This window comes from Thunnus albacares, chromosome 20 (genome assembly GCF_914725855.1).
Source record: "Thunnus albacares chromosome 20, fThuAlb1.1, whole genome shotgun sequence".
NCBI lineage: Eukaryota > Metazoa > Chordata > Actinopteri > Scombriformes > Scombridae > Thunnus > Thunnus albacares.
This window is the reverse complement of record NC_058125.1, coordinates 5,975,711-6,002,765: the sequence shown is the minus strand read 5'-3', so window position 1 is coordinate 6,002,765 and position 27,055 is coordinate 5,975,711. Positions and strand designations below refer to the sequence as shown.

Here is a 27,055-nt window from a genome sequence, read left to right as displayed (position 1 = left end):
CGTGGATAAATAATTAAATTATGTAACAGTGGAAGTTGAATACAATGTACAATCTCAAGTCCAGTTGATGAAATATATGAAAGTGACAAGTGCAGGGATTAAATGAGGCACATGAAATGTAAAGTCCAGTTTGATAACCTCATTTTCATCCCGGTTATATGGCCATGGTACAAGATTTGATGCACACACAAACAAACACACACACACACACACTGTGAGATTGTTCACACTTGTGTATGTGTGTGTGTGCATCAAATCTTGTACATGGCCATATAACTGGGATGAAGACGGGGTTATCAAACTGCACTTTACATTTCATATCCCTCATTTAATCCCTGCACTTGTCACTTTCATATATTTCATCAAACTGGACTTGAGATGTAGATGTAGATGACTTGTGTGCATTGCATTTAACCTCTACTGTTACATAATTTGGATTGCTTTATTGGATGATGAGACTCAGTATTAATTGAGGAAGAGTTTGTGTTTTAAGAAAAATGTTTTCATATTAAATATCCTCAGCCACATATTCTTGGAAATATAAAATTACATTTGAATTTAAAAACAACATTTATAACAGCTCAGATAACTACAAAACACAAAGACAATGATTCAAACTACATGCAACTATGTGGTTTTAGCAATAGCAGCATCCATAGCAATCACCATAGCAACGATAGAAAGCCTGCCAAAATCATACATCATACATTTACTGAATGAAGATTATGAAAATAAACTGCATATTTCTTGCTAGAAATGTTATCAAAATGCATTTTTATGCCAAAACTACCTTAAAATATTGCATTTTCCACTGAGAATAAAAGGCATTTTGTTTGTTTTCAAAACTTCACAGTCATGTGACTTGGACGCAGGCCAACAGAAAAGAATAGGCCAAAGAAATGTAGGCATCTCACATTAGTTATTTGTGGAATTAATACATTTTGCACCGTTGTCCAACGTAGCTATCACAAATTTTTATGTGAGACTGGGTTGGTGTGACATATTGTCCCTATCACCCTGAGTCTCAAGGGGTTTCTTATATTAAGGGCTCTGCAGGCATGCAGGCTTTAGCTAATGCAAAATAGATGAGTAATTGCTCCCCAGCAGAGACAAGAGGAATGGCTTCTTCATTAAACAAAAGAGCACACAGATAGAGGGATGGAGAATCAGAGGTGAAAGCAGCGCAGTCATTTTACGCTCAGCATGACAGTAAACATCCCTGCTCTTCTCTATTTCACACAACGCTCGTTCTCTCTCCGCCATGCATCTTGAGCTCTAACATCTGTCAATAGTTGGACTTTCTTGTTAATGTCTCACAGACTTTTGGTCTGCTCGGTCATCTATCATGCAGGGTTGATTGTGAACCGCATCTTTTGAAGAGCTGATTACTAATGAGAGCAGGGTGCTTCCCCATTTGTCCAATACGGATTTTATATCCAGTACTTAAATATGAATACAGAATCCCTTCACACATTTAGCAGGAGATTTTATGTATGTCTCTTATGATAAGATCCTCCTGTAGAAACAAATGCTACAAAAATATATTTTTTAACAAAAATATTACAAAGAAATCTGTCATGATGGCAATGCTATTTCAGTAGATTATGTCAAACTAATAGAAAATGAAGTTCCATTTGAATCAATAACATGGCAAATAATAGATATTAGAAAATATCTTTCAAAGGGCTTGGAAAGACTGGTACCAAACTTATTTTTATGTCTTTGCCAACACTTGTTAGTCAAGTCAAAGTTGAATTTAAAGTGGAAGATTTGGCCTGCATAAAGTGTTTTGTATGTTTCTCTGTCTGCTATATACTTTTTGGTACACTTTCAGGATAGGGCTGGTGATATTCTATGCTTCTGCTTTAAGGTTGGTCCGCCTCTCAATACTTTGACTTCCATCATTTGTGCTGAAAACACACATCTTTAGAAACAAATCACACAATCAATTTCATTTTTTAAAAAGGCTAGATATTTTTTAAAACAGCTGTTAAATCAACTTTTCATCTTTTCCTTCAACGTTTTTAGCAAAAGTTGAAGGAGATTTAACAGAATACCTGCCAACTGCTCTCCACTGAAATGATCTTTTGTTTTTAGAATTTTCTTGATTGGATTCCAAACATTTTTTTCTTCATATTATTGTATTTATAAACTTTATTTTTCCTTAATTTAATGTACTGGTTTTTGAAAATTCCTTAAACAACTGCACTGGAACTAAGTGGAATCATCCAAATGCTGAATATTCAACCAAAAAATCAAAAATTGAATATGAGGCTAACGGAAGCTAACTTAAGCATAGAAAGATGGGCGAGAGCAAATGTTGTACACTACTATGTAATGTGGCTCAGTGAAGCTTTTAGTGCTTGTAAAGTGATCAGTTGAAAGTTTCTGCATCCAACCAAGTTTGAAAAGCAACAGTGAAGTCACCCCTCACTAAAAATAACATGAGAATGGTAGAACTGTAATTTATTTAGTGTTTTATTTCAGATTGTATGTACACTTCAATAATAATAATAATAATGATACATAATATATAATTGTTTGCAACAATTGCATGATGACATTGTATAACATTCATACCACAGTATAATACGTCATGTACTGCAATATGGCGCCTGGTGCACTTCATATAAAGTTGGATCCAGCGGTCAGAAAGTTCATATTAAATTTAGATCAAACACTGAGCACAATGTTTTTTCTTCTACCTTTTCTTTTGGGAGATCATGCGTCACTGAACAATCTGCTCTGAGGCTCTTCTGTCTTTGGAGTAAATGAATAGTGTGTAAAACATCTGGAGTGATGCATGGTCAGTATTAGGGAGTTAACCTCGGGCAGCTGTTTTGTTGAAGAAATCTCCTGTCTGATAGGTCATGCCTTCTCTGTATGCCCTGGAAATACTGTAGCACTGTGGGCTAAATCTTTGTTTTCTAGGCAGAATTCATGAATGCTTTCCAAAGATGGGACGAATGAGAACTACACACACGCACGCACACACACACACACACACACACACACACACACACACACACACACACAAATACGTTCCCGTGTGAACCTCTACATTAAAATTTTTTGTTACTGTGAACTTTAGAGCAGCGAGAGGCTAGCTTCTGCCTAAGCTAACAGGATTTGATATATTTATACATTTCTCTTTTCATGTTGGGATGACTCATCTGTCAGTGGGTGTCCTGTGCCTTGATCTTCTTCCAGAATTGTTCTTTTATTTTTTGAGTTTGGGCTGCATTCTTTTTCCTCCTCATCTCCGATTCCCTCACTTCTGCTTTCTTTCTTTATTTATTGATTTTTCATATTTCAAGAATTAAGCTTATCTTCTTTTAATTCCGGTCCAACTGCTGTCCTCATTCTTTCCCTTGTTTTCTTCTACAGTCCAGTCTGATAATGATTTGGAGAGCTGAGGCTCAGTCAGACAGCCAGACAGACAATAATGAGGGCAGGAATACTGATCAGTGCAATGAGCGGCTTGTTCCAGGTTATTACTTTATATTCTCTGGATCGGAAGACGTTTGCCCCATGACTCAGTGTTAAAGCAGCAAGGTGCCAAAACCATCATTAGGATGAAGGACCCGTGTTGTGGGCAAGCATCTAGCTTCCTGAAGTGTCCTTGAGCAAGACGCTAAATCCCTGGCAGCTGCAGGGTGGCGGGTAAAGCTCTTTTCTTTTTTCCTGTCTGCAGGAAGCAGGACAAAGAAAAAACAGGATTGCACTGCAGGGATTAATAAGCTATCACATTATTGTGAAAGTGTTCCATTTTTAAATATCTAATATGACTGATATTGGAGCCTGAGAAATACATCTGCAGGGGCCAATATTATCAGCTTCAACTTCAATTGCACACCATCAGGTCTCATTTACAGGTACGTTGATCAAAAATTTTGGTCACTTGCAAAATTTCATAAATTCATTAATGCATTTTATGTGACCAAGGTCAACGGACCAAAACATTGTTTATAAAGTTAGTTCAATTCACCAAAATTAGGCAGGATGTTTAGCTGATCACAGATTTATTAGCATATCCTGACTGGCTGATGAATAACAACAATTTGCAGTACAGTAATGCTTAAGACCCAGCGCTCAGAATACCAGATTGAAATATCGCAGCAATATTTAGATGGATTGATGTAAAATTTTGACTTTTGACATTCATGGTCCCCAGAGTATGAATCTGAATAACTCTGGAGATCCCCTGACTTTATCTAACACCACCAGTAGGTTAAAGGCTTCACATATCCAGAGAAATATTTCAAAGATCTTGTTTGTATAGACATTCATGGTTCCCCAGACGATGTATCCTAATGTTTTTGGTGATTCTGTTACTTTTCCCTTAGTGCTACCATGAGGTTGACATTTGTGATTTTGAGGGAAATCTCTAGACAAAATGATTTATTTGAATATAATGACATGTAGTACACACATTCATGCTCCCACAGTATGAATTATAATAATTTTGGTGATCCCCAGACTTTTCATCTAGCACCGAATCTTACACACTAAACTGAGATGGTGAACATGGTAAACGTTATACCTGCTAAACATCAGAATGTTAGCATTGTCATTGTGAGCATGTTAGCTCATGTTAGCATTTCGCTTAAAGCAGAGCTGTCACCATGGCTGTATAGACTCTTGTTAAACTGTAAATGTCCAGCTGAATACATTCTGTATCTTGGTCAAATTCTTGAATAAAATCATAAATGTTTGTTTGTGTTACAGATGAGACAATGATCAAGATGACTAATGGTTTCTTTCTCACATCAAGGCTTTATGTAGTGTTAGTGGTTCTCAAGAGGAAGGCTGCATAAACAGTTTGTGCTGTAAAGTACCCTGCTTTTAAAACAGGTTACATTGCAGCACAGTTTACATTTCTAACCTGCTTTACAGCAGACTGCCAACATTGGTCTTGCATAATGCTGACTTGTGTTTTCTGTGTCTGTCTCTCTGCAGGACTTTGATGACTTTATCTTCGCGTTCTTCGCCATTGAGATGGTGATCAAGATGGTGGCTCTGGGGATTTTTGGGAAGAAATGTTACCTTGGAGACACGTGGAACCGTTTGGACTTCTTCATAGTAGTGGCTGGGTGAGTTACACAACTACACACACATGCAAACACACAGGTGGCCAAGCATAACCATGCATAAACACCGGAGGCTTGCACAAGACACAGTATACACACACGTGCAACACATTTGAGTGGTAATCAATCTGCGAGTCAGGATTTGGAAGTGCAGGGACACATTCATGAGCAAGGACAGAATTGTGAGAGTAATAGTTTGTAAATGTTATTGTGTCAAGGCTTGCCGCCCTCAGAGCAAATCAAATGACATCGGACATGAACTGGAGATGAAGCATCAACCTGTTAGAACCCTCCCTATTTTTATACATTTAAATGTAAAAAAATACATGACCCTAACTGTCCTTTTAAAACCTTTTTATAAGATATTGGTAGCAAGCACCCTCTTAAATTCTTAAGTAGCCAGAATATGCCAAAGTTCAGATTTTAATGAATGAATACAAAATTAGAATTGTCAGCTCAAACGTGTCCCGCACTTAGAAAAACCTTTACACTCTCTCAAATCATGGCTTGCAGATTAAATATGTTTTGTGGCCCCTTTATATTTTTTGCTGCTGAACAATTTCCATAACATGCATGCATACACAGGCACATGCTGTATGCACAAATCCAAGCTCACAATATACTTGTTTTTACATTAACGTGCACACTCAAGCACACATTTATAAAGGAGATGCAGATATACTAACATACACCTACTATACCTACACACATAGATACATACAGTGCATGTATACACACTGGACGTACAAACTCAGACAGTGACACACATACACTGATGCACACACACAAACACACACTGTAATTTGATTAAACATGTTATAGAACATAGCCTGCTGGTTTCGGTCTGACATTTTCATCACACTGCATCCCCTGCTGGTTTTTAATGCCATCCTTCTGTCACAGCTTCTGTTGTCCATCAGTAGGAACAGGGCACATTTCCCTCTCTCTCTCTGTGTGTGACTGTGTGTGTGTGTTTGTGTGGCTGCAACATCCTTCAGCTGCAGAATTGAGATACATTTCACCCATTTTATGCAGTAACACACCTGTGAGCAGCACTTGTTGTCTGCAGTTGAACGTTACAGTCTTGGTCTCGTGTGTGTAATGGCAACAGTGTGCTTCTTCCTCAGGCCTCTTTCATTTAATTCCTCTACTCCTCTCTTTATACCCACATCATACATTTGACTTTACATATTTTTAGATCATAGATGATAAATGCTGCTTCCCCATTGGCTCTCCTGGCTCAGGGAACAACTGATCCAGTGCCAGAGTACCAAACAGAACTTAATGGGAAATACCCTCATGTCTGATATTCAGGCACTAATCCACTCAGTGATTAAAACTTAACATACAAAACAGAACTGAGTGTAAAACAGGTCTCATGAAAACGGGTGCAATGTTTTTTGAAAAGGAGGACATTGCAGCTTTGGTGAATAGGGATTTTTTCTTTAGATGCACACAAATGAAATTATGATGTAGGTGGCGGGGGAAACTGGGTCACTGCTGCAATGCAGGATCGGATATACATTAAATAAGACATACCTTTAGGCGCGAGATGAAAGATTGAAATAACAGCTATAGATAGGATGACAAGATGAGAGTGGGTGGAATTCGGGACAGGGGAGTTGGGTGGGTCACAGTGGGCGTGGCCTCCAGTAGATTACATTCAGTGTCAACCAACAGTAAAACACATGAAAGTCATAACTCTATACCAAAATGTATTGTTTTTGTTCATGAAGTCAACTGTCTGCCGTTAGGAAAAAGAAACACAATGACTTTGTTGTATGTAACAGTGTGTAATTCATTAATTATTTTATTTTATTCATTTCATCAGTGCAGTGCCTATCACATCTGTCTGCATGACACACATGTCAGATCACTCCTTCTCCGTGGCTGCCTGCAGCTACACTTCCCCCCTACTCACAACTGCAACTTCTGTTTTATTCACAAAAAAAAGAAGAGGAAAATCAGAACAGGATTTCAAGTAATATGTGTTTTAAAAATAACTATATATTGTTTCTAGAACAGCAATAATAATGTTTACCTCAGAAAGTCACTTTGTAAGCTCAATAATACCTCAATGGAAACAAATCTAGTATTCCTGAGTTCAGTTGACTCACAATGTTAATATCTAGTTCAGTTAAATTTTACAGCATTTTCATGTTGAAACAACTGAACCAATGACTCTAACTGGTGGCTTAATTTTAAATGTCAGAAGGATTGAAATGTATAGATTAATTTATGTTAACATCAGACTCTAACTCTTATAAATTTGTTATTAATATTATGAAGATCAGTTTGTGCATATGGATAAAATAGAGTGATAGATTGATTGGCTTGGAGGATGATATGAAGCTCAGTGTCCTGGCTGTGTTTACATTACACACAGGTGACAGGTATGTTAAAGTCATTTTAAATGTCTTTACAGCAGCTAAGATTGTCATTAAGCTGTAGGAGCTTACAAACACATTTTTGTAGATATTTATATCACAGATTCCTTGTGATGGCTGCACTCTCCATCATCTGCTTTAAAACAGGTCGAATGATGTCAACAATCCTTTATTTATGATAGTCTAATCAGTGCAGTAGACAAGTGAAAACACATCAGTAATACTCTTACATATCTTACAAAAACAAACAAGACATTTTCAATTACTGAAAGAAGTATTTATAGCCTATAGCATAAGTGATTTGATCAGAATTTTTTCACAGATTCAGAGAGTAAAAAAAAAAAAAAATTGAGCTACTAATTCATGTAGACTAATTGATAATTTAATGAAAGGCTTCTCTCATTTGAATTTAGAGTCTTCTACATTTCATTCAGGTGACAGCAGCAGCTTGTTGTGAGTATCTCTGTTATGTTATTAATTATTCATGACAATTTGGCAGCACTTCAAAAGACACAATATGTTCAGTGCAGCATTTTTCAATATTACTGTGTCACTAAGTCAGGTCTCCTCAGCATTTCTACCTTCAAATCTCAAGTCAAGTCGAGTCTCACAGCATACAGGCAGCTCTCGTTTTAGCTTGTTCATATTATCTTAACGGTTCATTTTCGGGACAAACAGGACAGGATTTATGATTCGTGACAACTGCTCGTAATTCAGAACTGTCCCAAATTTTTTGGAACATCTGGTCACCCTAGCTATAAACAAATCCATCAATTCTGTGTACTGAAGGGTTAGTTTAAGAAATTTTGATGAATATATTTGAGTGGCACATGTGTGGCTGATCTGGAAGTCAGATAAACATGATCACTGTGGCAACAAACAAAATCAAGTTCTAAGTAAAGAACTCAGTCATACAACATGCCCTCCCACCACTAGTGTAAAGTGTTTTTACCTTCCAAATAGCTTTACTTAAAGGCAGCTTCCACCTTACTCCCTGAGCTTTGTGTCTTTTTTGTGTCTCTTTATAGTCTTGACACAATGAATCGTGAATTGTCATAGGCATTCATTGTTTTGAAGTTGTTTGTACACACAAAAAGTGACAGAAGCAGTCATGTGAAGAATGAAAAAAGGAGAGCTTGACAGTGAAACCCTGCCTACTTTAACACCTCCGCACGCCTGACCGGCTGTTGTGTGAGACGGTTGTGATTGTCTGAAGTTAGGAAAACTGTGCAAAACCCTTCCTGATTCTGAAACCCTGTTTTCACCACTGTTAGATGATCTGGAAAACCCTTTGTTTTAACCATACTGAGGCTTTCAGTTTTATTTTACATTTAACCAAGCGGGGTCGATAACTGTAACAAAAATTCTTATGTTTAATATTAGCTGCACAGCTAATATTTGGTTTGAATGAATCAGTTAAAATGCTGACTGTGGACTGTTATATTCTGTGTGAATATCACATTGTAAACATATAACATCATTAAGCCTGTATACATGTTGTATTGCGGTCCAAGTGTAAGTGTGTATCATCTCACGCCTCATAAGAATAATACAAGTGGCTGAGATAAACTATGGTAAGGACCAGCTGATTGTAATTGTTGAACATGTTGATTTACAGATTGTGGTAACATATGAATGGAAAAAGTCTATATATGCAGAAACATGCGCGTGTAACTTTGGATATGTATCTTTTTAAGAGTAAAAAATGAGAGAAAAAGTTCTAGACAAACCTCTGATGTGAGGTTTACATACTGACAGGCTGAAATATTGACATGTGTCTACAAATATCCAGTGACTCCAAAATATGTACAAGGACATGCTCTTGTCACATACACACGGATGTGCACTATGTGAGGAAATCACAAAGCTCCTGTTTGCCTTCATAGGTTATAGATACAGTTGATGGAAACTTCAGGTACAGCGGGTAAACCGAATGTAGGTTTTTTTTGGTGCAGCGTTCTGCATATACTGGCCGTATCCAGATCAAATCAGGCTTTGCGGCACACCTCCGCAGGGTTGTGCGGAGGTGCGGGTTGTGGGTGTGTTTATTTGTAACCACCGGGAAAAACAATCAGAAAATAACATTTTATTCCCCTCATTCACTGGCTGTCTCGCTACCACTGCTCTCTCTCTCTGTCTCTCTCTCGATCAGTCTGTTCGCCAGCTTTGATTCGTCACTGCAGCGTGACGTTGGGTTGCGTCTCTCCAAGAGTCTATTCTGGTTCAACTTTCATTCCGCAGGCCGCTGCAGCGCCCCTGCAGGCCCCACACCCACAGCCTAAACCCACTACCCCCATTTAAATGAATGGGAGGACTGCGTTTTTGCCATAACGCCTGATTTGGTGTGAATTCAGCCTAACATGCAACTGTGATGTTGTTGTTTCAAATTAAGCCAGGGATCATTACTGCATGCGTATGTTCTGTTTATGTAAAAACTGTGAGAAATGTCCCAAAAATAATTTATGAAAAAGGTTGGCAGATAAACTGTGTGCGTGTGTGTGTGTGCGTTTGTGCATGTATGTGTGTTTATCAGAGCATGAACAATATGGAGCGTGACAGAAAACATGGCACAAAAAATTAAGGTCTATTTGTATGTCTGGATCGACCAGTGTCTGCATGTATATTGGCTTACATCTGAGTGTAGGTGGTTGTGTGAGCATGCATGTGTGTGTGTTAATATGTTACTGTATTTTCATAGGTGACACTACAGTATGTTGCCATTTCTGAAGAAATTAAAAAGAAAAAAAATCTCATCTGTACGGAGAGCCCCCAGCCATACGGAGACAACGGTAACCTAGGTAACGGCTGGTTGTCGAGCATTTGATATATCCTGGCAACAGTTGTTAAGTCTGCGGAGGAAGGCTCTGATGAACTGGTTGTTTCTCTCCGAGACGATAATTACAGCTTAGCTGCTTTTTCAGCAGGTCTGCACTCTCTCCTCCTAATCACCTCTCTGTCAGGAGGGAATGATGGAGGGATGGACCAGCGGAGGGGTGGTTGTACGAAACAGGTGCAATGTGGAAAAGGAGAGTTTTAGACTGGTGAATGGCAGACGGAGTTCAAGATGTTGTGCCGCATTCACATGATAATGAGAAAATCAGATATAGATAGAAGTTTCATACTTGAAAAGAAAGTTTTCTGTTGGTAGATGAAAATTCTCACTTGACAAAACAATATTTATCATTTCACAATCACTTTTCATCTCATCAGTCCTTTTCTGACTGCATGATTTGAAATGCTTTCACAGGCCAGACCTGTTTTGCTAAATTTTTCATTTGCAGTTGACTTTGCCGTTCTTAGTTTGCTCTCAGTCATGTATCACTCTTGAGCTGCATGTGTGTGTGAAGTGTGAAAAAGCTGATAACAGCACCCAGTGTGAACAGAAAAAAAAATCAGTCAGGCTGCTTGATGCTTCAGAGGACTTGTGTTAACAAGTTGTTTCTTTTACATCTGCCAAGACATATGTGGTTTTAATGCATATAAATTCCCTGTCTTTATTTTCGTTGTCAACATTTTGACTCATGTGAAGCGGCATTGTCTATGCCATGCATAGACAATGGTAACCACTTAGTTTTGTCAGACAGTTTATGTTCAAGAAAGAAATGATCCAGGCAACACATTCTTCAACATTTCCCAGGAAAAAAAGGACAGCAGACTGCAAGTGCAAATTCACATCATAACCATGGTAACAATACCAAAAATAAAAAGGAAACCCAGATGACATTAAGAGATATTTGCAGTGTTACAACTTGAGTCTTACTTTCATAGTCTCAGCCAACAAACTCTCAGTCAGCCAACCTCATTTTGGTGATATTAGCATATTTCTCAAATCTCATTACTTTGTTTGGTAGAGTGTTATCATGACTGATAGAAATGGACAAAACTGCAAACATAAGACAAAACTAAATTCGAATTATCCTTCAAATAATAGACAACCAGTCTAACAAACCCAGAGCAGTCAGCATAATGAATTTAGCACTTTGCTAGCTCTGTAGCCTAGTTTCTTATCAGTCAGCTTTGTGTTTGTGAATAAATGTGTTATTTAAAGTCACTTTTCAATGAGCTTAGAGGTCAGTGTCCTGTTAGAAGCCACAGAATGAAATGCATATGTAATGTGACTTGTCACATCTTATCACAAATATATAAAGTGAAAAATATTCTGTTTCAGAGTTATGGAAATTTTATTTATTTCTATTGCAGTGTCATTTGGCTCTTGAAATGAAACAACTGTTTTGTACTACAGTACTGCTAAAAAGGCAGATCCATCTATCCATAGAGAGATGTAAAATGTCTATCTGCATTACAATGAACTGATTGTACCCAGGTTGTACCCACATTTTAAAACTCAATTCTAGATAAAAATGACTTGTTAAGAGAGTGTTTTCATTTATTTATGTATTTATTTATCGATTGGTGCAGTGGAGTCCCAATCAATAGCTGAGGGAGTGTAGAAGCACTTACTGTAGCAGACAGGGTATCCTATCCATAGTACATCGATCCGACTTTACGCTCTCTCTGTGGCTGGGCTTCTCCTGGAGAGAGAAAGAAAGGATGAGTGAGGAGGAAAAGGAGTTAGGAGGGAACAGGAATAGATTGACAGAGAAAGGCAGAAAGAGAAAGGAAGAGAAGCAGAGGCAGGATGGGTCGATTGCTTCATCCCACTCCCTCAATATTTAATCTGGTCTGATGTTTCAGGAGAGGCACCACAGGTGAAAATACTCATTTTGGCTGTGTCAGTCAGTTTGGCCATATGACATTTTGCTGTAACTCAGACACTTTTACATCCTCTAGCAATCAGTATGATGATTTTAAACCTGGTCATTATTCGTTATTTTCTCAGTGATGAAATAGCCCAATTAAACTTTTTTTTTTTCATAATTCATTTTAATGTTTGAAAGATTGTTAGAGCACCGAAGAGGTGAGGTTATACAGTGTTTCACAAATAAAAGCAAACATTTAGATAAGTTAGAAAAACAAACAGAATTTTGTGATGTTATGATATTTTGTAAAAAAAAAAAAAAAAAAAACCCAAAAAAACCAACCAACCAACAAACAAACAAACAAAAACAGATAGCCATTATATTTTTTGCCTTCTTATTCATTTAATTATCTGGTAATCCTGGATCAACTAGAATAGAACAGCTTTTTTTTTTTTTAATCAAAGGCACGTGATTAGCATTTTAATATTAACAAATCAATGGAATTTTACTTTTGAGAAATTTAAAAAATACCACCATCAAGAACAGAGTCCGGTGCTACTTGCCTCCACACTGTTGTGTGCAACACAGTGTGTTAGTTGCTTTCAAGTGCAATCAGGACAAAGGACTGTTTTTTTCAGTGCTGACAGAAAGTTTTAAGAGTTTCTTACAGTTGTGGATGTCTGAAGCAAAGAGAGGCTATCAAAAATAGATATCATCCAGTGTGTTTCTCTACTACAATGAAGTTAAAGAGAGCAAAAGAGTTCATTGGAAGTGCGGTCTTACAATAAATCAGTGAAATATTAGAACTGTCTGGCACAAAGTGGAGACAATATGGTATACTACCCATCATCTAGACCATGGTCCCAATCATTTAAGGTAATTATAGGAAACTATCTAATTAATTCTACCATGAAATATTGCTATTTAAAATGCAAGCTTAGCACCTTTAACTGGCTTTAAATATTCATAACATCCTCTTCGATTTCAGACCTGTGATTGAGTCACACTAAAGGAGGTGAGAGAGAAGCACTGAATCCAATCCTCAGTGTCTCCTCCTTTGTTCTCTTTATGATTTATTGATGCCACTTTGGATCAGGTCCAGCCTAGGATGGGGGACAGCCGAAGGAAGACAGAATGTGAGAGTGGAGAAGAGAAGGTGAGGGAGACGGAGAGAAAGAAGAAGAGATGTAAAGAGGAGGGAGAGAGGGAGACAAAGTGAGAGTGGGGCAGAAGGTGGGAGAAGTATTTAAAATCAATGAGGGAAGATAAGAAAAGCTGAAAATGAGAGAAAATACCAATACTCAGGGGAATACACTCACCATCTTTCTTTCCGAGAGTGAGATAAGAAGATTTGATAGTTCATATGTAACTCAAGCTATGATTTAAAAAACGGGTTGCATCATATAAGTTGGTTACAACATAAAGTTAAAATAGAACTTACAATTTACACCTTCCTGTGCAGGTGTAAGTCACTAATAGCAGTAATAAATAATAAGTAATAACTCTAATAGCAGAAGATGGTGACAGTTACATGCATGCTCGGTACTGTGCTATACAGTTACTGTTACTTGGATTAGATGGGGACACAGCTCTGATTTTAAGCTGCGTCAACTTTAGATGGGAATTGCCACCAGTACCCTACACAAACTTTTAACTGCTTAGGTTTTGACTTTGGCAGAATATTTTTTGCCAAAATGGAAGAGACTTTTGTTGTTGATGTAATCATGTAATTATTTATGATCATCCCCTCAGTAAGAAAAAAAACTACAACGGAAGTGATAAAACATAGCAATATGTTGAATTATTGATGAGGTACCAAATAAACATTATATATAAGCTAGTTCACACTCGCATGCATTTCTTTCTCATTTTTAAAGGTCCAGTGTGTAGGATTTAGTGGCATCTAGTGGTAATAATACACCTACCATTAACATGATATATCTAATTTGTTTAACCAGTACATATAACAGGTGTTGGCCAGGTCTTTCTTGAAAAAGAGATTTTAATCTTGACGTGACTTTTACCTGGTTAAATAAACGATGGAAATACAGAAAAAAAACTGACAAATTGTGGTTTTATGGTGAGTTACTGGAAATATTTCCAGGAAATATGGAGTTACTGGAAATATTTCCTGTCTTGTCCAAGTGAAGTTTCTTGGTTTGGCACCATCATTTCTGTATGGAGACCAAAACAAAACATATTTGGCAAGCTGTGCTATAGCCAGAGATGCTGCACAGAAATACTGGGTGGGTGGATAAACTTTTGTTCATCGTGAAATCGTTGCAGCTGCCCCTGCCCAGTTTTTGTTAGGCAAAAAAACATGTCTTGAATCCAACTCCACACTTAACAGACAGACATGAGATTGATATTGATTTTCTCATCTTACTTTTGGAAAGAAATAAGAATATTTCCCAACATGAACTGTTACTTTAATTTAAAAGCAGAGTCAGAAAGTCAGAGAGATTATAATGGGAGAAAGGGGAGATGAGTGATGTTGCAGTCCAGAGAAAAGAGCATGAGGACAATGATATAGCATCCATGAACAATGATGGCCATTAAACAAACTGTCCACTGTCAAGAGTCCAGCAGTAGGTCTGTCATCCTCTCCCGCTCGCTCTATTTCCATTCTCCATGACCTTTCAATATACAGCCTCAGGACTATACGGCTGTATTTTCTTGTACGGGTGCCCTTATCTACCTGGGTTTTCCTCCATTAGTTAGATTATCCCCCAACTACAAGTGGGTCAGGAGATCAGCCATAGATTATCAGTCAGAGCGAGGGAGGGAGGGAGTGTGGAAGTGAGCAAAGGAGGGCAGGGATGCAGGAGAGATAGAGGGGAGAAAGATAAAGTTAAAAAAAAGGTTGAGCAGAAATGTGCACAGAGTGTTTTAAAGCTTCATCAGAATATATTTGCATGTAAAACTGTACTATCTTTCTAAATCACAATGTAGTAATAGAGAAGAGCATCCAGCAGCCTCTGGTGATTCACACTGTGTTCCCAAATTAAATTCTAGTTTCATTAGTCATTGGTGGGAAAGTCTCTCCATGCACAGAAAGTGAATGCTAATAGAAACAAGTGAAAAACTGTGTCTGAAACGGCAAGAATTTATCCTGAGAATAGACTCACCTTGGTTACAGCTCTGTTGTTTCTCATTATCAAGAGGGGAGGCAGGCTATTAACTGTAAAAAAAAAACAGAGATTACTTTTTTTTTTTTTACCCAAAAACATGCAGAGTTGGTGAAAGTACTTATTTCAGCTCTGAGTAGACTGCAGTCTTCCTCCCAGGCTGCATATATCCCCAACAACCTCCCCAACAAGACAGGGCAGCCTGGGTGCTGCCTGAGACACAAAACCAGGGACAGGAAAGCACTTGCTACTGCTTGTAAATTTTAATTTCTGTTAGCATGTGGTAATAATTGATAAGTGGCGTATCAGAGTATCAGAGAGTAAATCACACTTAAACTGATAGGTATTGTGATCATGGACAGGAGTGAAAAACATAATTATGATTTCTGCAGTTTAGTGACCCCTAACCCATAACCACAGAGAACCATCTGTTAAACCTGGCTGGAATGTATGGTACATTACTTTCAGATAGTATCTTTACTAGTTTTCTAAATCATTATGATAGATACAAGGCTACTAGCCCTGTCCCTGGGGTATGGTTTCTCCTTGTTGGAGTAGTGAAGTATCACATATTCTAAGGTAGACATTAATAGTGCATAGAAAATCAAGCATAAATAAACAGTTCTTGCATTTTGACTGATTGTAAGCATGCCATTTTTTAATAACTGAAGTAAAGTCCCTCATTAGCATGTTTTCATTTAGTTTTGTTTGACCTGCATGAAGCTGTGGGTCTAAATACTATTTTATATGCAGAAGAGACACATTTTTGTAATTATTTTTGTAGACATACTTTGCTTTATTGTTGTGAATATAAGAGGATGGATTCCTGGAGGCAATGCTAACGAGCACATAACATGATTTTATAATTGCTGTATATCTTATTTAATTTGAACAGTTTTTAGTGGTGTCTCTTGTTCTACACATCACTAGCACAGCTACTGGCACAACACACCTGTATCCTAAGAGTCAGGGGAATCAAGCTGAGTTGCATTGTGGGTAATGTAGGCGCCAGGTTTTGACAAGGAAGATGAATGTGTGGAATAAGAAAGACAATATCTCTGGTTCTGCTGCATTGATTTTGATCCTTCTTTTTAAAACTGTACATTGTGAGTCTGACCATGTTAAAGGAATTCAATTCTAAATTGGGGTGGCTAGAGTGCCATTTGGATATGCCCACTCCGAAGTGTCCATGAGCAACACACTTAATGCCTAACAGGTCTAAAGAAGTACAGTTCTGCAGCTAAGACCTCTGACTTTTCTGTTTGGAGACAAGAAAAAGTAGAATTCCCTCATGGTATCTGATTGCTGCATGAGAAAGAGATATTCAGTAATCATCCATGACTGTGAAGAATAACTTGCTTAACATTTGGGTTAGATAAGCAGCAGAGTGGGATGATGGCAGAAAGTGTTGCTGATGAAAGAGTTTCAATCTGATTCAGCATGAAAACACTCCATCTGTCTGTTCTCTGTGGTTTTTCCTCTCCGGACTTCTGCCAAATGATACTACATGCACTTTCTTTAGAAATATGATCAGACTCTCATTGTTAGCTGTTCTCAATGCAGTGACCTGAATTGCACATATTGGTTGAATGTGTGTTGTAGCACAAAGGCTAATTGCTCCTATGGTGCACATAGCATTTTTGAAGTGAAAATGCTATGTGCACCATAGGAGCAATATATACTTTAGTCACACGCATGCCACACTCAAAGAGCTATCCATCACTCATAATTCAGTTGCTGAGGAACATCTAGTGTGACAGCTTGTCTGTCAGTGGTGTGGAGGCGAACAGAATGAAAACAATATGTGACTAAAGGAATATAAGAGGAGAGGACAGATGACTGGTTAGTTCCTAATAAGTGAGAAATGACAGGACAGAATATGATGGAGAAATGTGCAGCCACAGTGATAAGGCAGTATAATCCAATAATCTAATATCAATATATAATGTAATAATCACAGTGGGGTTAAACAGGTAAGGCAGCATGTTGACTGGATCAATGAACTGCTGTGACAGTTGAAGATAGGAATTAACTTGGCTCAATATAACCCTCCATGTTTATGAATATGATGCAATATTTCTCCGGTGAATGAATATACTCTGGGGTGTTCTCTATGCAAATAGCCCCAAAAACAATTCAAAATTAGATCTATTTTTGTATGGAAGCAATTTTTCTCACTCTCACCTTTTTCTCATACTTTAGAATTAAGTAGGAAGACAAAGACATAGCATCAGTGGTTAAGATTGAGATGAGGTTACTTATAAACTGATAAAGTAGCTATTGTGCTAGGTGGAAGGAACTTGACAGAGCAGAAGAGACATTAGCTTTATCGTTTCCATCTAAATGTCAGTGTTATATAATGAAAATAAATAGCTTGTTGTACTTTTAGAGCACATGCTCATGACAAAAGTGCATTTTTTAAGCTTTCGAGTTGTATTTTTTCATGTTTGACAAAGCTATGCTAGCAGTTTCCCCCTTTTTCCAGTTTGTAAGCTACGCGAGGTTAAACACATCTCACTTATCTTTTGCTCATCTTATGTTTTAGTTTTGTCGTCAGTTTTTCTTTCTCAAGGGACCGAACCCCACAACAAGCTGAAAAATCACGTGTGACATATTGTATTAATGCCCTTTAAAGTTGATATGGCTAATGTGTTAGCAAACTTTAGCATATGTAGACACCCCGTAGACACAGAGCAACATCGTTTCTGGTGACCTGACAAATGTAAGTCCAGTATATATCAGTTTAGTTCCATTCAGTTCATTTCAGACTTTATTAAGGATACAGCTCAGGGGGCTATTATGGCTCTGTAGCTGCTACACTTGCTCACCAGCTAGTTGCTAACTTTGTCCTTTTGTTGTTTGGTGCTGGGCTGGTAGCATACAGTCAGTTTACCACCGAAAACAGAAGCCAGCTATGAATATTAATTTGAGGTTGCTAAGAAACAGCAGGCAGAGTGGTTATTAAGTGTTGAGAACTTGACAGAGTAGAAGCAATTAGCTTTGTTTTCATATAAATGTCGTTGTTACTAAGCGAAAATATGTAAATTTGGTAAAAACAAATGGCTTGCTTGTATTTTTAAAGAACAAATTCATGAAAAAAGTGTATTTATTTTAGCTGTCATGTTGTTGGAAGGTGTATTGTTTTTCCCTCCTTTGACAAAACTAGGCTAAAAGCTTTGAGTCTTTATTTTACACTGGGGTAAACACATCCCAGACCTACCGCTGTACTTTAAATTCACATCAATCCTCTTATATTACCCAGAGTGAGAAGACAAACAATATAAACAGCCATTACCAGGCATCTGCGTGGATCGATCAATGGTTGTAGCAGTGGACGTGCACAGTGTCTGCTTGACACGCATTTTGAAGTCACAGCTCTTTACAGGAAATAACTCAGAACACCCAAAGCTATTTTTCAACTTGCAGGGCAGCATGAAAGCCCCAGCACACCTCATCAGTTATTCAGCAAATGTATCACCAACATTATTTATCACATAATTTCTGTACTGTTAAAACAAACTCCTAAGCATCAAATCACGCATGAAAATTGAAGCGACTCAATCAAAATTTGTCTATTCCATTGAGCTTTTCTCAGTCTATCCATCATGATTTGCATAAAAATACTCAGATGGATACCCAGCCAGGAAAATGATGAAACAATATACACTGGTGAAATTCCTTTTATATCAGTCTCAACCTTGATTCCACCCAGATTTAGCCCTTTGGTCCATCTATCAGTCACACATTCCTTCTTATTTATCTGACAGATATGGGACTGGTGGCTACTTAAAATTATACTCATGCTGTAGCTGCAGGAAGACGGATGAGTGGACTGACGCAGATGGACAGATACACAGATGCAGACAGAAGGGCAGACAGATAAAGGTTAGGTGAGGACAGGAGGGGTTAAACGCTGGACAACATACACTGTTCTACATTCCTGAGCTGCCTTGCATATTTTTTCCTATTATAGGTCTCTCTGGGTGGCATTGTGTCTACTGTGTGCGTGTGCATGTGCGTATGTTTGTGTGTCTGTTTGCGCAAAACCTTTTCCAAGCTACTGTTGTCTTTGTTTTGGAGGAGATTTAACTGGAAAACTGTATACCATCCTTCATGCGCCTGGCTGTTTTGGCACAAACACACACACTCACCCTCGGCAATAAGAGGACGAGCTAAGAAGCAAGCTGTCTACACGCCCAGAGAAATGTGTGTGTGGTTTTGTGCACACTGTATGTCTTTGACTGCTTTTTATTGCATGATTCATACGAATCTCATTACATTCTTCTGTGAGTTGTTTGTCCTTGTAAGGATTTCTCCATATCAAGATATGCACAACTATTGCATCAGACTGTGTACGACAAGATGTAAAACAATTTTTTGTCCTCGACTCCGTCCCCATGTGTCGCTTCACTTCACGGGCTTTAGTTTGGGAATTCTCCTCACGCAAAACTCCCTCCGAGGTTGGGCCTCCCCCGTCCTCTCCTGCTTCTCATTTCTGAATCCTCCTCCCGCTGCCCTTCCCTGTATCAGCATCATCAACACTGGCACGGACTCTGACGAAAACAGCGCACAACTTCCTGTCGTTTCCATCGTTTGTTTGATACACTCCATTTCTCCTTGGCTGTTTCTTCATTCCAGATGACGGGAGATGGGTCAGTTTTCACTGAACACACCAAACTTTCATCTGGCTCTCATCAGGGGCAGCAAGTGTTTTTGCATGCACTATTTTTCAACAGACATCCTTCATCATCCGCTTTTAAGTTTGTTTATGTAACTCTGTCTGATGAAAAATTACCCTAATATTTGTACTATATTGCTCTGGGGATTTATAGCGTGTCTGTGGCCCTCAAACATGAGTTTTCCCATTGGTATCCTGATAATGTTACCATGAATTTCCCATTGGGACTGTTCTACTCAACGCTGAATTCATAGTGAATTTATGGCATATTCTCCTTTTCCTATAGCATGATAATCAGACTGTATGGCCATTCATTATTCAGTCTGACATCTTGTTCATATAAGCTGTTTTCTGTTTGGAGGGGTTTGTTATTTTGACCTAACTAATCAGTAGTGACTGATTTGTCCTTTCAACATCATTTTCACTTGACATACATTACTGTAGCAGTAGTGTTTGCTAGGAGTAGTTAAAAGAATAGTTCAAACTTATTTGGTTTTTTTTGACAAAAGATAACTTATATCTGTATAGTTAGCTTAGCATAAACGCAGGGACACAGCTAGCCTGGCTCTGTCTGAAGGTAACGAAATAAGTCTACTGGCACCTCTAAAGCTCATTAATTCATTTGTGGTTTTATGGGGGATTATATGCGGGTCTGTTTCATGGCCAGGTGCAATGACTTCCTGGAGTCCTGTCATCACCATGTAGGTATCTGTGAGGTTGCCAGGCAACTAGCATGAAGAAGATGAAAAGTATTTGAGAGTTGGTTTTTTTCTGTAAGTCAACTTACAACAACCTGTACAGCTGCATCAATCTCATCCACACAAGAGGCTGATGTCCTCGTTCTTAATCCTTCCTACAAAGCTCTGACTGGGTGCATTGTTTCTCTGACGAGTAAACATCATTGAACACAAAGCCAGACTTATTTGAATCCCTGAAAAAAAAGAGAAAAAGAAATATGGATAATGATTCAGAGGTCTGGAACAAAGCTGTATCTCCTAAGTTATAATAAAGACATATAATGTGTCTCTAGTATTCAAAAGTAAGATTTTTAATCATCTTTTCAGGGCTGCAACAAATTATTATTTTTATTATTGATTAATCTGCTGATTGTTTTCTCTATATTAATCTATTCATATTTATTAAAAGAAACTATTAGAAGCTACTGTTAAAATTGAAAAAAAAAAAGAATGGTCAAAATCGATGCGATATCTTGACATCTAATTGCTGGTATGAGTCAAGCTCCAAAAACTCTGCATCCTACACTCCCCATAATGCAACTCAGTAGTTTCCAAGTCAAAACAGATATTACTTAACTTTAGAGTAATTTTCCCATACTTGAAAAAGCTCCTTCAGAGCCACAAGTGTGCCTTTCACAGGCTGATTAATACACTTTGACTTTGACGTATAATTTGGTGGAGTGCCCCTTTAATGTTTTTAAATTCCCGTGATATATAATATTACCCTTAATGTTCCTGCTGGGATATTAATCGTTTTTGGTGGAGTACAGTTATTGCTTGTGCTCCCAAAAGTGGTATTTTTTTACTAAGTTAGTCTTTCATAAATGTGCTAGTTGATATCTTTTGACCTGAATGTCCATGGCAGCTGTTACAGAACATGACAGCTGCTGATGTGATGTACCTGTTTCCAGGAACTGGAAGATACTGTAATACCAGCATCTTTCCGCTGGAGATGCTGTTCTGTTAACTGTTTACTTATTTACCTTCTCTCTCTGGACTGCAGGCCATCTGTCAGCTCTGCGTGTGTGTGTGTGTGTGTGTACGTGATTTTGTGAGTTAGAGAGTGCATGCTTTAGTGTAACAAACCAGAAAGGGCTTGCACTAACACACACACACACACACACACACATTCATACCTTAATTCCTTCAGGGGAGTTTCTTGCACTTAAGGTGACTAACAGGCTTGTCCACACACACACACACACACACACACAAACACACACACACACACACACACACACACACACACACACACACACACACACTCACACATACATACATGTGTTGCAAATTTGTCAGACAGACAGACTTGGAGTCAGTGCGAGGAGGGAATTCCTTCATCTGCACGCCCCTTCAAGCTGCACATGTGCTCAGCATCTGCTCCACATACACACAAACACACACACACACACACACACACACACACACACACAAGGAGAGCGAGCGTGTGTGTGAGAAGGGACGACGATAAACACTGATCAAGAAACAAGAAAAACGTTTTTTCAAGCATTCCACAGTCGCGCTCTCTTCTAAGCGCTGTCCTTCTAACCTCCCATCACAGCCTTAGAGAGCCTCTAAAGAGCCACTGCAAAGGCTGTTAAGAGTCTGTGCTGTTTCAAGGTTACGAGCCAGACTGATCCGATGCTGCTCTTTTATGTACTGTGGATGCCACATCCTCTTCTTCAATGACAAGTCGTTCACCCGCTGTTGACATCTCGAAGGGGGATGCACACACACGCTCCTCCTTGCTCCTTTTGAAGGTCGATTGTGCGAGGGTGCATGTGAATATACGCAAGTGTTTATCAGGCACACAAACATTGCGTGTATGCTGCGCTCCATATACAAGCACAAACACACACACTGCTTTGTGTATGTGTGTGTGTGTGTGTGTGTGTGTGTGTGTGCGTGGTGTTTTTCTTTCTGGTCTTTTAGTTGCAGTCCAGTGAGCTTTGGAATGAAAGCATGTTGTTTGCCAGAACACATGGATTGCATTCGTCTCTAAAGGCAAGAATGTAAATGTGATTCAGATCATTAGAGGATTAATTACTACTTGCCCAGTGAGAGTGGGAGAGCATTTTATACATGCAATTTATAATTGGCTACAACATTTTGCCTTTACATTTTCTGTGTTTTTATTCCCAGGTGATATCAAGTATGTTCTGCAGTGTGAGCTGTGATAGCAAAAATGGTTGTTGATGCTATTTTTTCACATGTATTTTCTCTCCGTGCGTTGCAGGATGTTGGAGTACTCACTCAACCTGCAGAACGTCAGTTTTTCAGCGGTGAGGACGGTTCGCGTGCTGAGACCGCTGAGAGCCATCAACAGAGTGCCAAGTGAGTGCAGACCTACTAGCCTCTCACACTTCAGCTCCCTTACCAGACCAGATCTGAGAATGCACTGCCCTGTAGCATCAACACTTCTGCCTTCCTCTAGAGACACATACACCTCTTTTCATCTCAAATTGAAATCAGGTGGCTTAAGATAAGGACACTGTAGACAATTTTGAGGTTTACCGGGACAGCTGTTAGACAATCGCAAGTAATTTTAAAAATTTGACCGTTTCAGTGCAAGTAATTTTCATGTTGATGCAATCCATCTGTCTTTGGCTGCAGATTTGTGGTGATGTGTGTTCATGTCGTGACACTGCGAACCACCCAGACATTTCCCGAAGAAAAACTTTGTTTGTCGAGAAGTCGTTATCACGTTTAACTGTGATTGGAACAACTGTTTCAGAGCTTAGACCAGTGATGTGACTGGCTGAGAGAGAATTTAGTAATCACCACGCCCGCTGATCTAGATTCACAGTCACCCAGCCCTTATGCATGTTGCGCTGCTGCTCATACATGAACCGAAATAGCAGATACACATGGAGATGCCCATATAGTCTGTGCGCCTAAAACCTACCACCTGGTGCTTATCGTTGCGCTTGCGCAGTTAAAATAGGGCCCACCGTTGGCCATAGTTGTTAGTGTGTCAGTTTGTGTGTGTGTGCTACACATTGTTGCAAAAGACAATGACATTTTCTTAGTTTCTAAGCCAAACAGATCATGTGGACTGTTAAACCATCATAATGACAGGTGGTAGTAAAAACTGTTCTTTTGTAGTAGTTTGAACTTATATATCAAAGCATTCATATCTAACTCTTTTTGGCCTGAATGAGCCCATTTTTTTATTACACTGTAATTCAGGGCAGTATTCAAACAGACTTTATTACTTTGAAAAGACTTATCTAAAATCTGCCATTTAATGACTAATCACACTGACCAAAGAGCAATGTCTTGCTTGTCAGCTTAATCAGGCTTAGTAGCAGAAGGTATTATCAGCAGAGACTGACCATACCTTTTGTTGTGGATCTTGTTATAATTAGCGATCGTGCAGGTGGATTGAATTCCTACACAGTGCTGGAATGTAGGTCAGGGACAAGCTGATCTACGCTTAGTATGCTGCCTCGGCGCCGTCTCTGTGTTTTGGCTTTCCCCAGCCAGTCAGCTTTGGACTCAGACAGATTTATTTGCAATTTTCCAACTCACTGCCTTTTTATTAACGGACTGTAGTTCATAGCAACACTCATGCACACACAGACTATTACACTTGTTCATTGCGATGCAAACGCACAAATCCCTGAGTCGCTCACTCCATCTGTCATCCTCCCCCTTCCTCTCTCACTTCCCTCCCCAAAAAAGTTCCACATTCCTCTGCCATCTCTTCCATCAGTCTCCATTAGAGTTTAATCAGCACAGATTGAATTTCCAGTGCACACAGTAATGTTTAAATAAATCATAAGCATTTTGCAACCACCCAGCAGTCCACCCATTTGTTTTTACCTTGATTCCACCCCCTACAATGTTTTCATTTAAATACAGACTCTTTATTATATCATTAGCTCCTCAATTGTTCAGAGGAGATCGCAGGCAAACTGAGCAATGATGCTTAGGATGTGTGTGTGTGTATGTATAGGCAGGTGTAGGTGCATGAATAGGACATCAACACCCTTCCCATGTCTCCCATCCCTCTACCGATAACACTCCCAAACCTCTTCCTCTCCCATAATCTCACCCTCTTGTCAATCAAAGCCGTGGTAGGGGTCCACTGCCTCTCATTAGACCACATACACACACTGAGACCTCACAGCCACACACTCACTCGCTCATTAGGCATCCGACCATCCCTCATCCTAATCACAGGACTAATAGCGACATTAATGCGTGGATGATTTGGTCTGGTTCTGGGCCTGCGGGGAAAATGTCATTGGGTAGGGTGGTAGTGATGGTGGTAGAGGAAGGGGGGGTCACCATGCGTTTGGTGTGCTTGATATCTGTCTTCTTGCCCCCACCACCCCCCAAATCCCTCTCAGCAGCCTAATCAAGTCCTGCGGAGAAGCTTGCAGCATTCATCATGACTCTGGGTGGGGATGTTTGTTGTGGAGCTCAGGCTATTTTGAGACACACTTAACTGAATTTGAATACATGGTTGCTCTAGTTCTTGGATGAATGGCACTGACTGACTAAGGCAGTTTTTACTGCTCCATTATTAAGCTGTTGTTGGGTTGGTAGGAAAGAAGACAGAAAAGCTAGAGTTTGCCCTTTCAGGGTACACAGCACCACAAGATCCACAGTTGAATCCGTGCAGCAGCAACAAGTCATGCAAAGAAGAGCTAAAGTTACTCACATAGAAGTGAAGCATTGTGTTTGTTTAAACAGAGTACTGAAGTCTGGCATTAGCTGATTTGGATCAGCTGTTTTTAATTCTTGCTCCACAGTCACTGGCTTATTCACAGCTGTGGAGTTATCAGCTGACTAGCAACGTCTAATCACATTTATGCAGGTGTACAACTCAATGTTAATATGCCCAGAATATCCTAATCAAGTGTTAATAGGGGTAAAGAATTACTGCATGCAAGGTGCTCAACCATTCAGCACAAGGGTTAAGTGTTCTAGGCTAGCGCAGTTGTTTTCAGTGTACAGCGCCGGTTCAGAATGTGGATTGCAGTCTGTGTGTTTGTGTGTGTGTGTGTGTGTGATTTCAATCATGGCATTAAAACAGTTTGACTTTATTGGTCTGAATCTGGCAATTACTGAGAGGTTTAGATATTCTGTTCACTAAAGTTAAAGTGACATCATCATGAGTTACTTTAACAGCAGTGGTTTTTAACCTGTTATAATCCACAAGTAGTTGGTGTTAGCTCAATGACTCTTTGCAATTATCAACTTTCTGCTACCTAATGACTCACAACACCGTTGAACGCTCCCTTTTTAAAGGTACAGAGGTACAATTGAAAATCCAATTTGGGTTCAATATATTCTACTTTTTCTAAATGCAGTAAAGATTCTACAGTGTTGCAAGTCCTTGGGAAGCAGAAAGTATCCACAACTTTTTTAGCACATGAAAGATGTGTATGTGTTCTACACACTAATTTTTAGTATCAACCCTCAATTTTACACTGACAGCTAAAGAGAAAGCTGTGCACATAAGAGGCCTTATTTCTAAGAGAAACAAGTTACACCACATAAGAAAGATCTGTAGCTACATGTTGAGAATGTGAACTTTCTTTACTAAATAAACTTTTCATTGTTGCCATTTACTTTTTTTTTATTCATTTATCATTCTAGATAGTTACTGAATGAGTTGGATGATAAAGAAAGCAGCCAGAGCAACTGATACTGGTAACAAATGGGCTTGGTGTGAACATTAACATATGCAAAGTATTGAGAGACACACAGATGATTTATGTCTGAACGCCACATTTCATTTTAATATGAGTGTCTGGGTAGCAGCAGCAGAGCAAGGACAGCAGTTCACATCTAACAGTGACTAAGTGATTATATCCAAGTCAGTGTTGACAGGCTTTTGTTTTGGGGCTTACTGTGTCTCAATTATTTATATATAACAGAGACAAACCCACTACAAAAGTTGCTCAATCTAACACAGCTAACACCCCATTTAATTGCATTTTTACATTTACATTTTGTCATTTGGCAGATGCTTTTATCCAAAGAGTCTTACAAGCAAGACAATCACGCTTTAGAGGACAGTGACTCTGACAGAGCCGTGGTATAAACTCTCAAGAAGCTGACCAAGTACAAGTGCAATGAGAAGGAGCTCTTTAATTTACAAAAAACCAAACTCAATTAACACATCCAATATATTATATGGGACTCACACTACCCAGATTATTATTAGATGCTGGGGTAAAGCTGTTCATGCCCAGTTTAGAAACTGAGCTGAAGCTCTTCTAAAGTGTGACAAAGATCCACCTGCTCACATTAACAGCAATGACTGTAAAGCAATGAGCATCCAATTTATGTAATACAGCTGCTGTGTAAATGGAAATATT

At 38.9% G+C, this 27,055-nt stretch overlaps 1 protein-coding gene and 1 long non-coding RNA gene across 19 annotated transcripts in view; one reads left to right on the top strand and one right to left on the bottom strand.

The window, feature by feature from the left end:
* cacna1g (calcium channel, voltage-dependent, T type, alpha 1G subunit) overlaps positions 1-27,055 on the top strand; it is a 271,030-nt gene that overhangs the window by 120,348 nt on the left and 123,627 nt on the right. For all 18 annotated transcript variants that reach the window (XM_044338768.1, XM_044338766.1, XM_044338765.1 and 15 more), the window contains 2 exons: positions 4,960-5,093; positions 22,957-23,054. In XM_044338768.1, coding sequence (XP_044194703.1) covers positions 4,960-5,093; positions 22,957-23,054 — 232 coding nt within the window. The remainder of the gene's footprint in view (positions 1-4,959; positions 5,094-22,956; positions 23,055-27,055) is intronic.
* Positions 6,919-20,906, bottom strand: LOC122971987. Its single transcript, XR_006399610.1, has 4 exons — positions 20,771-20,906; positions 15,306-15,358; positions 11,939-12,009; positions 6,919-7,022 (listed from the first exon to the last, which is right to left on the bottom strand). It is a non-coding gene; the product is annotated as an uncharacterized LOC122971987 (long non-coding RNA).